Genomic DNA, 18,534 nt, shown 5'->3' with positions numbered 1-18,534 from the left:
AGAGCCGATGCATTGGAGACCTTCAACATAGAAGCTGCAGTGCCACAAACATTGATTCCCCATGAATCTTGTGTTTTACTCTCCTTATCTGGTGGAACAGTAGAGGAGGAAGCAACAGCATGGGTCTTCTTTGCTGCAGCAATTATGACGGAATCCGGAGGAGGATCCGATCTAAGGAAGAGTGGATTGTGCTCTGGTGAGCGGTACTTTTTCAAGATTCTCGCTGGCACGGTCTTAACAGTCGCCGGCGTGAGAAAGATGTCCATCACTGGCTCTTTGAGGTAAGGTACTAATGGTAGCAGAGGTCTAGATGCTGCCCTTTGGTGTAGAGTCTAAAAAATCAAAGAGGACTTACTTTGACGAGTCGGCATAGGAATGCCTAGCTTCGTCGCCCCTCTACCAAGAATGTCCTGAAAAGTGGAGACATCATCCACCGGAGAGACCCTCGACGGCGGATTGTCAGTCAGAGTAGGCGAGTAGTCTCTGTGAGACGTACGAGTGGAAGAAGAGGACGGAGTTGGAAATCTGTGTGTTCTCCTCCTGCTTCTTGATCTAGACCTCCTTCTGTGCAAGTGCGCAGGAGTGCAGCTGCGAGCTCTGGCTCTTGAAGGAGGACTTTCTCTATCCACAGCCTGTACCAGAGAGCCAACGGAGATCTGTGAAGAGTGCTCGAGTAATGCTGCTCCCCTGTGGCTGTGGCCATGGACCAGCGATGCAAAGGCATGTTCCATCGTGGTGACAGATGGATGGAAGGTGATCTGTGCCTCTCTCGCCCCTCAGAAGACTGTGTAGAAGGAGGGGAATTCCCCTCCTCTTCAGCAGGCCTAGTTGGGGAATCTTGGTGTCCCACTGATGCTGGACTGCTGGACGTCGAGATCACCACCTCCGGAGGTCTTGACTTTGATACCCGGTGAGAACTGGGGAATCCGGTTCTAGACGTCTGTGACGAGAACAGGCTTACTGGAAGTAAGGCTTCTTTGGATGGGTGCCTCAACGCTGATCTGGACCGCCTCTGCGCAGATTGTCGTCTCAACGGAGATGGCTGCCTCGACGTCGACTTTCTCCTCTTGGAAGGAGCACTCAATCCTGCAGCCAAGCGGCCTCTCAACGTCGAACGTCTTCTCGATGCCAACAGAGTCCCCTGTTTTGACGTCAGCCGCCTCTGCTCTGAAGACTGGTGTCTCGACGTCGACCGGCGTTGGACTGCCGACGACGGAGATCTCTGCCTCGACGTCGAACATCTTTGCACATATCTCGACTGAGATTTCTGCTTCGACGTCGATGATGGAGTGTGGTGGATCGACGCCGAAGATCCTTGGCCTGGCCTCGATGGAGACTTCTGTCCAGATGTCAAAGAAGGTGTCCTGTGCCTCGACGTCGAAGATCTCTGGACTGATCTCGACAGAAACCTGTGCCTCGACGTCGATGATGAGGCGACGACTGAGTGATGTGCCTCGACGTTGACCGACGATGTTGCAACGACGGAGTGATGTGCCTCGACGTCGATCGTCTAGCTGGCGTTGACGGAGGCTTGTCTCTCAACTTTGATCGTCGCCTGGTTGACGTCAACGAAGGACATGCTACCTTCGTCGACGATGATTTTGTTGTCGATGTTTGATGATGCGCCGGCATCACCGAAGTCTACGACGCGGATTTCTTCGTCGTCTGTAGCTTCGACATCGATCCCGATGCCGACGGAGAACAAGTCGGGACTTTTCCTCTCGATGTCGACCGAGTTCTCTTCTTCTGTTGTCTCACAGGAGAACTACCTCTTTCAGAGAGGCCATAAAGTCAAATCCTCTCCCTGTCCTTGATGGTCCTTCTCGACAACTTCTTACAATGATGGCAGCTGTTAGAAGAGTGAGAATAAAAGAGGCAGAGAATACACACAGGGTGTGTATCTGATCTGGCCTTCTTCTTGCCACAGGTAGGGCAAGGGTCAAATAAAGAAGGCATTTCTGAAGAAAATAAACCTTTTCTGGAACTCAAAAAAGGTGTCACTCTCACTGGAAGGCAAAAAGACGTCGAGTGAAAGCACAAAAACTAGAAATTTAAGTGATATTTTTTGACAAAGTCAAAAAAGGAAAAGTTGTGAATCCAGGGTCCTGACTGAAGGAGCTGGGAAGAACAACTGATCTAACTGTCCCCCCGAGGCATGATGGGAAGCCAGGGGTCATGGCTGCCTTAAAGGCACTGTGCCAGTTTTTGTGTGAAAATGCTTTCATTTTCTATGCTATTGGTTTACAATGCAGCCTGTAGGCTGACAATGTCTACTTTGTTTGCAGTTTTTACTCTTCATGAGTTTTACTAATTAAAAAACAGAGTTCAAGTGCTACTTGCCCTCTTGTGTTTTTATATACTTGCAAATACAGGTGTTATGAGTGTTATTACATTGATTAGCCTCTTATTGGGAGCTGCATTGGTATGAGAAAAAAATATGTATATATGATTCGCTTAAAAAAAGAGGAAGAAAAAATAAAAGAAAGAAAAACATTTAGGTTCCACAGGGACAGATGTGACTATGAACAAGGAAAGATTTTCACATTTGCACGCGAATACGAGGCGTTGAGAACATCAAAATTGAACAAAACCAATGATCAGACAGCCGGTAGTTCAAAAACAACTTTATTGAATTCAGACTCATCACAATCTGGTTTGAGCTCCGCGGTAGATAGCGAATCGGAAAGAGAAATGAACCAACAAGCATGTTCGCATACAATTCAAAAAACATTGTTCGTGGATGAAGTTGGTTTTTTCAGTCTCAGATCGGAGACAAACTCTCAAACCACAGGTAAAAACAAACACCCAAGGTGCAACCACACCCGCAGTTGAAAAGAACAAACACAAGCCACAAAGAAACGAGGGAAACCAATGAAAAAGAGGAAATGCGGGCTGAAGGAAAAGAAGATAAATAACCAGCCTAGGGCCACCGACAACAATATGATAATAAACCTGACAAATGTAGAATTGAGCGAAGAGGAAAAACAAATACTTAATTTGGGTCTATCTTTCTGTCCGGCGAAAAACTTAAATTACTCGAAACTACGCCTCTATATATACAAAGCTGTGAGGAAACTTAAACTCAAGAAATACTTTATTCTGAATAACAAAAAAACGATTGATGGAAACCAGTGCAACCAGTACAGACTGTCATTTTCCTAATAGAACTCAAACTGATGTACACCTCATAGACGACATCCAAGATTTATGGAATGGTACCACCAATGGTGTAAATTCACAGGACACTAGCCAAGAAGTGAATGGTCACACTACACTGAATCTAATCCCAAAATTTTGACAATGGTAACCCCCACGGCCTTCAAACCTAAATCTAGTTTTAACCCCATACTCTTGAGAGATTCAATTGACATCTTTCACGAAAATGTGGTCAATGAAACTAAACTGTTGAATAAAAAGATTCAAAACACAAAGGCAGGTTACACCAGAAAGGACAAAAAATATCGAGACCTTGTTACTAGGTTACAAAGCAACAAAGACTTGGTAATACGAAACTCTGATAAAGGGGGTAACATTGTGTTACAAACTAAGGAGAACTATTTGAAGGAGGCCTATTCCCAGCTAAACGATCGAACTTGCTACAAAAAATGTAACACTGCAATATTGAAGGCTATGTATGAGAAACATCACAGAAATCTAATGAAATGGAGAACGAAGAGTTTGTTAACTCAAGATGAACATGATTTTCTAAAAAGGTAGTAAGTAGAAAACTTCTTTATTTGTCTTTGTCCATCATTAAAATACAGATCATCAAGTACTAAACAACGAATTCAGCCAATGCGTTTCACTCCCTACCAAGGAGTTTCTTCAGGGCTGAAAATACAATAAAAGAAAAGAACTAACATCAGTTTCCTGTGTCGTGAGTTCTTTGCACATATCCTATATCATAATGCATCTTTTTATAAAAATTGGAAAATCACATATTTCTCCAAAAGAAGAAATACACAGTATCCAAATAGAGGGAAAGACTACTCAAAAGCTACTATGAAACACTCAATACCAGTTCATATTGCACAGTCATATTACAAAGGAAAGAACTTAGTGGTTATCCTAATACCACCTCTCCAAAACGTATACCACCATGTTAGGGGGACAAAAGGGTTTACATGGAAGGCCATTAGGAGAAATGGCGAAACCACGAATAGGTACCCGAACCACAAGTAGCTCATATTATTTCTCAAGACGTTTTATCATTATATCACACTCTAAAATGAAAAGACCATCAGTCCAATTCTAAAACATGTTTCACAGTTTCAATAACAATACACAGTTCTATGTTCATTCTCTTTTAGTCATATTGGCCCGGTACCATATAGATACATGTTTTCATAGACTTCTCATACACAGTATGTTTTTACATCCAATTTAGGACCGTATATCTTGGTTTCAGTAACAATACATAGTTCATTATCTATTCATATCATATTATTACCGTTTTGGTACACTCTTTCTGAATATATCCCACATATTGAGCTTTCACATCATTTTCCTATCCTTCACAGTGTGGCTTTTACAGGGTTAGGGACAGCGGGGAGGAGTTGGGAGGAACAGGGACAGTATAAAAGTTACTATCTTTTAGAACTGAAAGTTTTATTTGATTTATTATTTTATTGTTTTTTTCATAGTAGTAATAGTTTAGTGGGGCAAGGGGAGGGAAGGAAAGAGGGGTTATATTATCATGCCAGATTCTTACCACTGGAATTTTTTCTGATATCTTGCATTCAAGTAGTTCCACAGTTTTCAACCTAGTTTATTGGTCGGTCCTGTTCTTTTAGTTATTCCTGTATTAGTCTGTTTAAGCAAAAAGAGTATTTAGGCCCTTATATTTGGGGTCCTAAGAATTACTTCTTTCAATTTCTTTTCATGCATACCTTTTATCTGTGCAGTTTGTGTCTTCCCTTAATTGTTTCCACGTTCCCAGTCTTGTAGTTGTTGCCCATAAATCGATTCAGGAAGTTCAATTTCTTTCCATCCCTGTTTGTATTTGTAAGAGATCGCTGCAATACTGGATGGTAAAAAATCAAAGAATTCCAATTAGCCCGTCTCGGGGTGGTACCTATTGTTATAATGTGGTACGTTAAACTTTATGCAATTGTAACCTCCTATCCAAAAACTGGTCAAATCGGCCAGATATTTAGAGTATCAGTATGTTAGTTGTGTGTTGTGGCTCTTACGCCACCACCATATAATTCTAGAAGATACAGCCCAGTTAATAGAATACTCCCATTCTATACATATTGCCCCAAGTATCTGATCCCTCTATTCAACATGTCGCATTCGTTTTTCCTAACATAATCAATCATAATGGTTAGTCATAATGATTATGTTATTTATAATGATTATACCCTATGTTGTACAATCACCGATTTATAATGATGATACCCTCCGTTGTACAATCACCTGTATGTACCCACATCCTGCATGTATTCCGGAAAAATACAACATGGCTAGGCTTATACGTCCATGGCTACTGACAATTAACCCCACAATTAAGAAATTCCACAATTAAGAAATTCCCAACGTTCAGATTGTAAGCATTGGACACTCATATGTCAGTTCCCACCACACTTCCCTTCCGGATGTTTAGGATAATACTGACTCGACAGGACTATAATACCAAAGGAGACTAATACTTGTAATTTACTTTCCACATGTGCTGTTGGTATTATGGCACATGCGGAAAGTAAATTTCTTAATTGTGGGGTTAATTGTCAATAGCCATGGACGTTTAAGCCTAGCCATGTTGTATTTTTCCGGAATACATGCAGGATGTGGGTACATACAGGTGATTGTACAACGGAGGGTATAATCATTATAAATAGGTGATTGTACAACGGAGGGTATAATCATTATAAATAACATAATCATTATGACTAACCATTATGATTGATTATGTTCGGAAAAACGAATGCGACATGTTGAATAGAGAGATCAGATACTTGGGGCAATATGTATAGAATGGGAGTATTATATTAACTGGGCTGTATCTTCTGGAATTATATGGTGGTGGCGTAAGAGCCACAACACACAACTAACATACTGATACTCTAAATATCTGGCCGATTTAACCAGTTTTTGGATAGGAGGTTACAATTGCATAGAGTTTAACGTACCACATTATAACAATAGGTACCACCCCGAGACGGGCTAATTGGAATGCTTTGATTTTTTACCATCCAGTATTGCAGCGATCTCTTACAAATACAAACAGGGATGGAAAGAAATTGGACTTCATGAATCGATTTGTGGGCAACAACTACAAGACTGGGAACGTGGAAACAATTAAGGGAAGACACAAACTGCACATATAACAGGTATGCATAAAAAGAAACAATTGAAAGAAGTAATTCTTAGGACCCCCAAATATGAGGGCCTAAATACTCTTTTTGCTTAAACAGACTAATACAGGAATAAGTAAAAGAACAGGACCGACCAATAAACTAGGTTGAAAACTGTGGAACTACTTGAATACAAGATATCAGAAAAAATTCCAGTGGTAAGATTCTGGCATGATAATATAACCCCTCTTTCCTTCCCTCCCCTTGCCCCACTAAACTATTACTACTATGAAAAAAACAATAAAATAATAAATCAAATAAAACTTTCAGTTCTAAAAGATAGTAACTTTTATACTGTCCCTGTTCCTCCCAACTCCTCCCCGCTGTCCCTAACCCTGTAAAAGCCACACTGTGAAGGATAGGAAAATGATGTGAAAGCTCAATATGTGGGATATATTCAGAAAGAGTGTACCAAAACGGTAATATGATATGAATAGATAATGAACTATGCATTGTTACTGAAACCAAGATATACGGTCCTAAATCGGATGTAAAAACATACTGTGTATGAGAAGTCTATGAAAACATGTATCTATATGGTACCGGGACAATATGACTAAAAGAGAATGAACATAGAACTGTGTATTGTTATTGAAACTGTGAAACATGTTTTAGAATTGGACTGATGGTCTTTTCATTTTAGAGTGTGATATAACGATAAAACTTCTTGAGAAATAATATGAGCTACTTGTGGTTCGGGTACCTATTCGTGGTGTCCCCATTTCTCCTAATGGCCTTCCATGTAAACCCTTTTGTCCCCCTAACATGGTGGTATACGTTTTGGAGAGGTGGTATTAGGATAACCACTAAGTTCTTTCCTTTGTAATATGACTGTACAACATGAACTGGTATTGAGTGTTTCATAGTAGCTTTTGAGTAGTCTTTCCCTCTATTTGGATACTGTGTATTTCTTCTTTTGGAGAAATATGGGATTTTACAATTTTTATAAAAAGATGCATTATGATATAGGATATGTGCAAAGAACTCAGGACACAGGAAACTGATGTTAGTTCTTTTCTTTTATTGTATTTTCAGCCCTGAAGAAACTCCTTGGTAGGGAGTGAAACGCGTTGGCTGAATTCGTGGTTTACTACTTGATGATCTGTATTTCAATGATGGACAAAGACAAATAAAGAAATTTTCTACTTACTATCTTTTTTGGACTTCTATTTGGTGTGCCCCCATGAACATTGAATAAACCAATTAATTGATCTGGAGAGCACAGGAACGCCAAACAGCAGCTGGCTTTGGGGTTGGCAGCACAAAAAAACACATATAAAAACAGGACTTAACTTGGAACTGGATTTTAGGTGCAGCATTGTAGGGTCCGCTGCTGTCTTTCGTATTAATAATGATTTTCTAAAAACGCAGCATCCAGTGGTACCCACTATTTATTTTATACCTAAGATACATAAGGACCCAGTGAATCCTCCGAGAAGACCTATAATATCGGCGATTTGTGGCATGTTAGAACACATGTCACAATACGTGGATTATTATCTTCAGGATCTGGTCAAAATATTGCCCTCTTATGTAAGAGATACCAGTGACTTTCTCCTGAAACTTTCTGGATTTAAATGGGAACCGGGGTACCTGCTAATTGCTATTGATGTTTGCTCATTATATACCTGCATCAGACATGAAGATGGAGTAAAAGCATTATCCTATTATTTGACAAATAGAACTACAAACACAGTGAGCCACAATGAAACGTTAATTGAAATGGTTCAATTCTGCTTGTCGAACAATATGTTCATGTTTAACAGTGTTTTGTATCAACAAATGCAAGGTGTTGCCATAGGGGCCCGTTTTTCCCTCAGATATGCCTGTTTATTAATGGGCTGGTGGGAGGAACTGGTCCTCATGGAGCAACACAGAAATAACATTACTAGCAATGTTCGATTGTGGCTGAGGTACATTGATGACTCGATGGCGGTATTGAATGGCAGTCCGGAGGAAGCGACTGATTTCAACAATGGTAATAATCATAATAACCTGAATTTGCAGTTCACAGCAACAATCAGTTCAAAACAAATACGTTTCTTAGATACATTGTTATACATTGAGCATGACAAAATTAAAACCAAACTCTTCAGAAAGATCACAGCTGGCAATTCGACAGTGCACGCCAACAGCTCTCATCCTCATCATCTCATAAATAGCACCCCCTATGGGGAGATGCTGCGCCTACGACGCATACATAGTGAGGATGGTGATTTGCATGTTGCACAGATGGCCTGTAAAGAGAGGTAACCAACAAACGCAAAAAGTTCCCTTGAGTTTCTATATCCTAGATTTTATAGAGTTAAAGATCTCCAGATAGATCCTGTGAAGGTCTCACTATAATTTAAATGACACAATTATTCATGCACTCTGCACTCAAATGGAACCACAAAAAGCACTTACAATCTAAAGCTATACATACTACGTAGCCGGGGTATATGTATTGTTACAATTTTTTTTTATTTATAAACAATTCCAAATTGCATGAAAGAAATTTCGCATTAAAAACACATATATGTATCTCTTTTGGGGGGTATTCCTGTGTATATCAACATACTGTTATTCGTTTCTATACATGCTTGTTATTCAAACACTCACAAGAGATATAAATTTGTATAATACATTTATAAATACAATCAAATAAAATAAATCCAAGTCATGACTTGGATTTATTTTATTTTATTTAATTTTTGTAACAATACATATACTCCGGCTACGTAGTATATATAGCTTTAGATTGTAAGTGCTTTTTGCGTTTCCATTTGAGTTTGAGAGTGCAGAGTGCATGAATAATTGTGTCATTTAAATTATAGTGAGACCTTCACGGGATCTATCCGGAGATCTTTAACTCTATAAAATCTAGAATATAGAAACGCAAGGGAACTTTTTGCGTTTGTTGGTTACTATTTACCCTGTTCTCTTGGTACAGAATGGGTTACTCTCTCTTGATTTACACTGTAAAGAGAGGTTCCTGGATAGGGGCTACTCTGAGAAAACTATAAATAGTGCCATTGAAAAGTCACTGAAATGCTACCGTAGCCAATTACTAATCAAAGAACTCAACGCCAATACTAACAATGACATAATACCAACATGTGAATTCAGGATTATAACTGAATACAGTAAACAACATAGACAGATCAAAACCATCATTGAGAAAAACTGGCCCCTTGTGACTAGTGATAGTGTAATAGGACCATCCCTTCCTTCCAAACCTTCCATCACGTATAGCAGGGGACCTTCTATGCGTGATGAGCTAGTGAAAACAAGCCCGGAAGTAATTAAAGGTAGATCATGGTTACAAACACATAGAGGATTCTATAAGTGCAAAAGCTGTAAAGCTTGTCAACATGGGGTAAATACTTTGACTTACACAACACCATTTAGCTCCAAACAACATATGATCACCAAACTCCTTACCTGCAAAACGGAATACGCAAGCTACATCTTATATTGTTCATGTAATCTCCGTTACGTAGGTAGTACAAAATTACCAGTACACAAAAGAATATTACAACATATACGAGCAATAACAAACCAGGACAATACTTATCCTGTGGCTCGTCACTTTCGTGGGAAACATAATGCTGACAAAAACATCTTAGGTATTTTGTAATAGATTCTGTGCCTGCAAGCAGAAGAGGTGGTGATCGGGAATCAAAATTGAGGAAACTGGAAACTAAATTTATATTGGAACAAGATTCAAAACACCCCAATCGTCTGAATATCACAGAGGATTTGCATACTTGCTTAAATTAAGGAGGTGCAAACTGATACAACACCAATCACAGTATTAGGGACAATACTGAGAAGAATAGTCTCAAGTTACTGCATAACAAAAATTGAACATTGGATTATTTCTTTCTATAGTGTATTTTTGTTTAAACATCAAATTAACTATGTTTCATCATAGTATACACTATATCCTCCCCTCTTTTCTAATATCAACATGACTTGGCAAGTGATTTTAATGGGTATATATTTATTCATCTATTTATATCTAATTATTTATTTATTGAGTCATGTTTACCATATGAAGTATATATACTGGGGTTTCATCAAAATCCGTGTATCACGTGACATCAAATGCGGGGTCTTTGGTCGGTTAAATATTTGATTAACTTTTGGCATCAAAATATAGATTAAAAAATGATATATGAAAAATTATTGATTTGCACAATGAAACATGAATAATCAATTTCAATAGCGGGTATTTAGACCGCAATTATGACCCAACTAATAAAAATGATTCGGATCTAGGGCTCTAGATCCCACCATGTATATATTATATGTTTTATATTAAGCGCACTTTTTATCAAATGTCAATTTGTTATAGCCTTATGCGTATTGACTTTTTCTGATTTGCACTAACACTTTTTCTATTGACATGCAATTAATATCCGCCAAAAATTATGCAACATATACATTTTTGATTGTAGCTCAATGTTTATTTAATTTGAAATACCTCATGAATTAGGATATAAGCATGGGTCGAATGTCATGGCTTTGCTATCTATGGAATTTTAGATAAACAGAGTATGCAAATAATGCCTTACGATAACATTTATGTATTAACATGTTATCGGCAAGGCATTGGTTAAATATGTGGAAACCACTTGGTACATATTGTCAATATTCGGATGGCTGAGAAGATTTGCTATCGAATGCTTTACATGATGTTGTAAAATACATTGCTTATAATTTGAATTTTAACTATGACATTTATAAAATTCAATATATAAACTCATGTGGTTTTGTATTAACACAGTTATACAAAAAATCTTGTTTTATTAAAAGCAATGAGGTCATATTCATACTTATATACAGCGGAGAATATGATTTCTATGTTTATGGTATTGCTTGCACATGTGACACTAATTTATGAGCACCTTCCACTTAAAATAATGGCAACATACCCGTATTCTATGTCATGTGATCAAGGCCTGTAGTGGGCTGAAACGCGTAATTGCGAGATTCTGCACCCTGACGAAATAAAGAAACAAAAGGCACATTACTCTGGTCCGTTCCGTTTTTTCCTTCCCAAGGACGAGTGGCGGTGGTTTGGAATTATTTATAGTTATAGTTAGGACCTAGTGTCCATAGGAAATCCGCAACATTCTATTTGGAATAACTTTGGCGCCGGTCGAAAAATCTTCGCGAAATTCTGAAAGAAGATGGCCTGCTCCGCTCCTTCCCTGGAAGTTTTGGGTTGATTTGTCAAGTGGGGGCTGAGAAAAAAGGGGGGTCCAAAACGTGTTTTCCCCATGCTATTTTCCATAGGGACCTTTAAGTGAGGCTACAGCCCGAACTGCTGAACGGAATTACACCAAATTTGGAAAAAAGGTAGAGTTTGGTTGGCAGATTACGCTTTTTGTTAAATGGTGTAAATCTGTTCAGTAGTTCCTTCAAAAATCAAAAGTAAAATCATAGATATATTTGCGAAGTTGTACAATACGCGTACCGTCCGAGGATTATACGCGTACCCTCCCGAGCACGAGCTGCATGCTAATTGGATGTAAACACCCCAAACCAGGAAGTGTTGGCAGCCATGAGGCACAAGAAAGCAGTGAAAGAAAAGCGAAAAACACGCAAAGCGGGCAGGGTAGAAACACCCTGACCCCCTAGGCCTGCTCAGGGGGTCCCACAAGGACCCAAAAATTTTTGTATTTTTTTTTTTAAAACTCGCGGGATAAGCGTAGGTACGCGTATCCTGCAAAAAACAAACAAACTCTGAAGCCGCTTTTTTGTTAATTGGCCCCGGGGGGGGCAAATCCTGGGGGCATTTTTGTTTATTTTAATGGGGGGCCCAGAGGGGCCCCCCAGCCCAGGGGACTGCCACCCCCCCAAGGCTTTCACGTTATATATGCGGGGGCTCAAGACCTCCCCCCAGCCCGGGGACCGCCACCCCCAGAGCATTTTTTTTTTAAATAAAAAAAAAACCTGTGTCGGTGGCTCAAGCCCCCCTTATTTTTGGGGGGACCGCCACCTCCCCGGGGCACTAATATTAAAATAGGGGGGTCCGTGACGGACCCCCCAGCCCTGGAGACCACCACCCCCCAGGGCTTTTAACTGGTGGGAGGGGGGCCGTACGGCCCCCCTCCTGGAACACTTGATAGCCCTGTGGCACGCCACCCCCCAGGGCCGGCTCTTGCAGTGTCCCGGGGTGCCTACCCCGGGACACTGCTGTTTACTATAGTAGGGTGGGAGCCGCGAACAAGCAAACTGCTTTGGTTTTTGAAAGAGAGAGCAGGAAACCTGCTCTCTCTTTCAAAAATCAAAGCGGATTGCTTTTCTGCATGGGGAGCAGCATGTTAGCTGCTCCCCATGCAGAAAAGCAATGCCGGCTCCCGCAGGATGTGGGGAGCCGGCAGGGACCGTGGGGGGCTTAGGGACCACCCCACGGTCCCCAACAGAGAGGGCAGGCCCCGGGGGATGGAGTCACCGGGGCCATAAGTTGCCTAGGTGGGGGGCCACGCAGCCCCCCTCCACCATTAAAGAAATAAAAAAAAAGATTGGCATAGGAGGCGGGCTATGCAGCCCCCTTCCACAAAAATAATAGTAAAGTTGGCCATGCCCCGGGGGATGGAGTCCCCGGGCCGGAATTGGCCACGAGAGGGGGGTGCATACTGGAGGTTCCTGGTAGGCTAGTTGGCCCCCAAGGACCCCCAGTATTCAAGGGGAATTAGTTCCCCCTCTGCAAACACGCCAGGGAGCTGCGTTGCAGAGAGGTGTAAAAAGGGGCATGGCCTCATTACACCTCTTTGCAAGGCAGCCCCCTGGCGCATACTGGAGGTTCCTGGTGGGCTAGTTGGCCCCCAGGGACCTCCAGTATGCAAGAGGAATTAGTTCCCCTTCTGCAAACACAAGAAACATCAGTGCTGCATCTTTGAGCGCACTACTGATCCTGAAAAGTAATTCTAACAATACTTACAGTAACTTGAATTTCCTTCCATAGGCTAACATTGACTGGTTTCACATGGAAATTTTTTCAAGTGTGGAGTTTTGGAACTTAAAAAAATTCCTCAAAAATCCGAATTCCAATGTACTCACCTGTTATCAGGAGATACCTCAGTGCTGCATCTTTCAGCTCACTACTATTCCTGAAAAGTAAATTTAACAGTACTTACCAGTAACTTGAATTTCCTTCCATAGGATATCATTGCCTGCTATATAAAATATTTAAAAAATATTAAATTAAAAAAATATATATTACAATTTCAATATTTAAAAAAACTTTTTTTTCAATTTATATTAAAATATGTAATGTAAAAAATAAAATCTCAAAATAAATACTTTAAAAACAATGTAGTAAATTAGTATAAAAAAATATAACAATTGATACATTTAAAAATTATCATTTACAAAGCCTTTGAAATTCACAAAAAAAAAACGGTTTCAGCCACGTTATAGTCCGGAATTAGCATTTAAAAAACCTTGCAAATTCACTGAATAAAACCATAGGTTTCACGCATGTTATAGTTAGCTGGACATTTCACTCACACAAAACCATGGAAATTCCCCCGTTATAGTTAGTTCAGCTAACTATAACTATACTCTCGCACGCCCGCAATGCACTGCTGATGATGTCACACATTTCATCACTCATATAACATGGTCAGTGACATCACTCATGACATCTCAAATGACATCACTGATGACATCATCCTTGTGAAAGTGGCAGACCTCCTCTCACCCTAATATAACCTTTGATACACACATTCAAAAGTAGAACCTAAAATTTTCAAAAAAATGGAGATACCAATACCAGTTAAAACAGCCTATTCAGTAATTCCAAAATCTACATACACATCCACTCATTCACCAATAGTTCTATATAGTCACTCATACATGTACTCATACACCTATACATCTTGCTACACACCTACACTTATACAAAGAGTTATTCACACATATACTCACACATGCAAAAAAACTATCAAACATCCATTTACTTGCTTATACAGCTCTACACACACCACTACACTTTTTTCTACAGAAACGTACACATACTTACTCTCTTAAACAATCAGTTATAGAAACACATACATATTTATAAAGAAACTCTTCCAATCTGTCACTGTCATATATCCTTACTTATATACCTCAATACTCACATATACTAGTTTAAAACATATGTACTTACTCATAAAGACACTATTGAGGCAGTCATTCACTCACTAACACACCCATACAGTCCTGCACACATGCTGTCTTCAAAACACATACAAACAGTGAGTCAATCATTCATGCATCTGTGCGTTAAGTAATACCCCCCACCAAACCATACAGACACTCATTCTGATACTCAAAAAAACCACTAATAACCCATATAGATACTCATGTAGCTACTCACTAACCCATGCAGCCACTTATACACAAAGTGAGACACTGATACAGATATTTACATATTTAAACATTACTCGCTAATACATCTGTTCACTAAGATATACTTAAGTCAGTTATACAATCAATTTTACACAAAAAAACATTTAGACACTTATTTACCCATTTATTCTTCCATCAACCTTTAGATATACATATATAAAAAATATTCATTTTTCAGAAAGACACACATTCACGGGATGATGTCATCAGTGATGTCATTTGAGATGTCATCAGTGATGTCATCAGTGATGTCACTGACCATGTCATGAGTGATGTAATATGTGACATCATCAGCAGTGCATTGCGGGCGCGCGAGTTATAGTTAGCTGAACTAACTATAACGGGGGAATTTCAATGGTTTTGTTTGAGTGAAATCTCCAGCTAACTAGAACATGTATGAAACCTATGGTTTTTTAGTGAATTTGCAAGGTTTTTTAAATGCTAATTCCTAACTATAACGTGGTTGAAACCTATGGTTTTTTCAGTGAATATATATATATATATATCTGAAGAATTGTGACTTCTGAGAAAGTGGAGTTCCATGTGCTCTTACCGCGTTGACTGAACTTTGGGTTATTTCTAACTATGTGAAGGGGTTACTTAACCCCTTGGGCGCGGCCGCGATTCTGCGCCTGTGCTGTCGTTTTAAAGCGTGGGCGGCTTCATGACGGCCCCCAGCCGTCATCAGCACACGCCCACCGTGATGCATGACGGCTGGGGGCCGTCATCAGCATGAAGGGGTTAAAGGAACGTGGTACAACGTGCTCTAAGGAAATTTGACCATCCTGCTATTGTTTTGTTACCATGAGATTCCAAGCTTGATGAAGGTGAAAGATTCATGCATGTGAATCTATGAACGTTCCATAGCTGGAGACTATGTAACTGTAAGTGGGTGATAAATGGATGAATATTCTGTTATCTGTGATCGGCAAATTGATTATGGTGAACTGTTGTTGTTAAATTAAACAAGGGTTAAAAATTATGTTTTCTAAACTATTGGTTCGCAGTGGTCACAAATGGCTACACAGCAGTTTACCTCCCTCTGTAAGGAAAAATATAGACTAGGGTTTATCAATTTTAAAACAAATTGGTTGCGCCGCTTAAGGCATTATAGTAAACTCATAAATTGTGCAATGATGAGATCATTTTTGATTTAATCACTTAGTTTAACACACTCTTCTATTGCCGTTGACATTCTAGTGCTTTTGTTTTTCGCCATAGCCATCTTTACTATTGACCTTGGTCAGGCAACTTACATTAACCTGTTCGAGTCTGCATGTGCAGCATACAAGCCTTGTTGAAACCGTTCCTCTAGGACAGACCATTTTGTTGCACAATAATCCTAAAAGACAACAAGCTAAGTGTCAGTAAAGCTGCACCTTCAAACCGATTCTAATTGACATAGAGCAAAACTATGCAGGTCTAAAAGCTCTGTTTGGGTGAAGAACGAAACAGTATTCATTGTTCACCACCATCAATGGGCATGCACTCAACATCATTCTTTAGTAAGACACATATTCAACCAAACATTCAAAAAACAAGTTAAGCACAATACTAGCATTACAAATCTAAAAATGTGGGTAAAGAAAACATTAGTTGCTCTATTTCGAAATAACATAACTTATGAGCAGTGTTTTGAGTTCGATGGGGATAAGGATGGTCTTGTCTCTTTAATTGGTAACGAGTATCTTATGCCATTTGTAAAATAATGTTTCCGTTTTAAAAAGCAGTAAATCCTAAAGCTGCAGTGCAATTCAGAATGGCAAAATGAAACTTATATTTTCCTAAAATGTTAACTCCATCTCTTGGAAATTCCCACGGAACAAATAAACATTACTTTTTGACAACTAGCCACAAGTAGAAATAAATAAAAAGAAACACCCAAAATCTAATTGAATAACTAAACAGCAATTAGAATATACATGGAAATAAAGTAAAAAAAATAACCCTCGCAATTGTATGTCAATAGATGTGACATGTTCCAATTTTATGAGGTCGTTGTGAATGGCACTAGAGCACTAATGACCAGGTAGAACTACTTGCTAACCACATTCTTGAGTGCAACTAATATGTGATTTGAAGGATAGAACCTTAGATGAAATAACCAGCAAACATTAACATGTACAAAATTCAAAAACTTAGATGAATAGGCTAGAAATCTTCCAATAGCCATTGTGTAATGGCTGGCCTTATGATATTTACACAAGTTAATGAGGCAACTAAAACTATACCCTTCAGGAATAAAGTAGTAAGCATAGCTTTTCAACGGATTCACTGCCTAACGATATTACTACATCAATCTTCAAATATGGTAAGGTTAAGATTTCCAAAACCTCTTTTCAGATAATCAGTAAAGAGATGAAAACTAGAAAGGATCGGATTGTAGATCTATCCTCGAACCAGTTATGTACTTTCCGGGGCCACATGAATAATAGCATGTTTCTTATAAATGTCTGCCGTTTATACTATGCTGCAGTCCTAAAACATTTTAGAATGAATAGTTTACAATATACAAAATGTTACATACCTAACCATACTTAAAGACAAAACAAACAAAAAACAATTTTCACCAAGGTTTCATATGTTACATCAATTACGAACATCCCCAAAGCAAGGGCCACATCAAAATATTCCATATGTGCGAAAATGCAGAATTCAGGAATCCTAAATTAAGGATATAAATGAAGACTGCATGCAGACACTAACTAGGGTGACTCAAGCATCAAATGCATAGATTATTCTTTACTTCTTAAAGAGTGTATAAAATAATTTCAAATACTCACTTTTGCAGCCTTAGTAAATTTGGCTGCATTGTAATCACCTCCCATGCGCAATACATCTTCAGTACAATAAAAGAACTCTGAGAAACCATAGAACTCGCTGTTCTCATACAGCACTGGGGGCTGGTATACTCCATTTAATGATGTTTGTGTTTCAGTGGTCCTGTTCATGAATGGCTGAATAACCTCCCGACATTGGCTGAAGTCTCCAGTACCACGTAGGTACATGGTCTCCCCATTGAGCCCGATTTTATTTTCTGCATCCAAGGGCAGGCATGGGTCTAGGTAGGGGATGTCAAAAGACTTGCCAACTTGCTTCGCCAGCAATCTGCATGGAAGAAGGACAAAACAAACACTAACATTGCTTTGGGAAGAAACATGTCAATACTATCCTATGTCAGAATTTACTCCTAGTATATCAAGAATTAGAAGGGGTATTCTGAAATTGTAAAAATCCAACAAACAGTATTATAGGTCTGGGTAGATATTCTTTATAGAGTAGTATTAGGAAACATTGTTTTTTATAAACAGTCCAGATAATAAATTGATATGACTATGTGTTACAAGACCCACAAAAACGAATGCCTTATTAGAGAAGACAAAGTTATACTCACTAGCAATCATTAGAACTAACTAACAAAAGTGCTGGACCTTAAAACATATTTGTATGTCTTGCTGGTTGAATAACTAATAGAATAAGTATGTCACCATTTAAAGCTCTCCACCAATACAAATACTAACAATAATTTCAGAACTGGATTTGGGAAGCCAACTTTTTGTTTTAATTGCACAAAAAAATAAGTATGCTCACTTTGTGAAATCACACAATATATTGCTTAAACAGGGGATCTTTGGGTGATATGAAGGAAAGTGCACATTTTCAGAAGCTTGTTTACCTGTGCCCTGTCAAGCTTTTTCATGAGTGAACTGTGTTTACAATTGCACACACACAACATACCAATGATCTCTTTTATTTAAGTATGTACTTCGACACACACACATTTAACTTT

General features: G+C 39.2%; 1 protein-coding gene across 4 annotated transcripts in view; it reads right to left on the bottom strand.

Annotated features, from left to right (window-relative positions):
* The window catches only part of ENTPD4 (ectonucleoside triphosphate diphosphohydrolase 4), a 189,776-nt gene that overhangs the window by 50,722 nt on the left and 120,520 nt on the right, over window positions 1-18,534 (bottom strand). For all 4 annotated transcript variants that reach the window (XM_086943555.1, XM_086943553.1, XM_086943556.1 and 1 more), the window contains exons 10-11: window positions 17,528-17,852; window positions 16,001-16,086 (exon numbers count right to left, since the gene is read on the bottom strand). In XM_086943555.1, coding sequence (XP_086799681.1) covers window positions 16,001-16,086; window positions 17,528-17,852 — 411 coding nt within the window. The remainder of the gene's footprint in view (window positions 1-16,000; window positions 16,087-17,527; window positions 17,853-18,534) is intronic.

Source organism: Lissotriton vulgaris, chromosome 11 (genome assembly GCF_964263255.1).
Source record: "Lissotriton vulgaris chromosome 11, aLisVul1.2, whole genome shotgun sequence".
NCBI lineage: Eukaryota > Metazoa > Chordata > Amphibia > Caudata > Salamandridae > Lissotriton > Lissotriton vulgaris.
The sequence above is the reverse complement of the archived record's forward strand: the minus strand, read 5'-3'. Positions and strand labels throughout refer to the sequence as shown.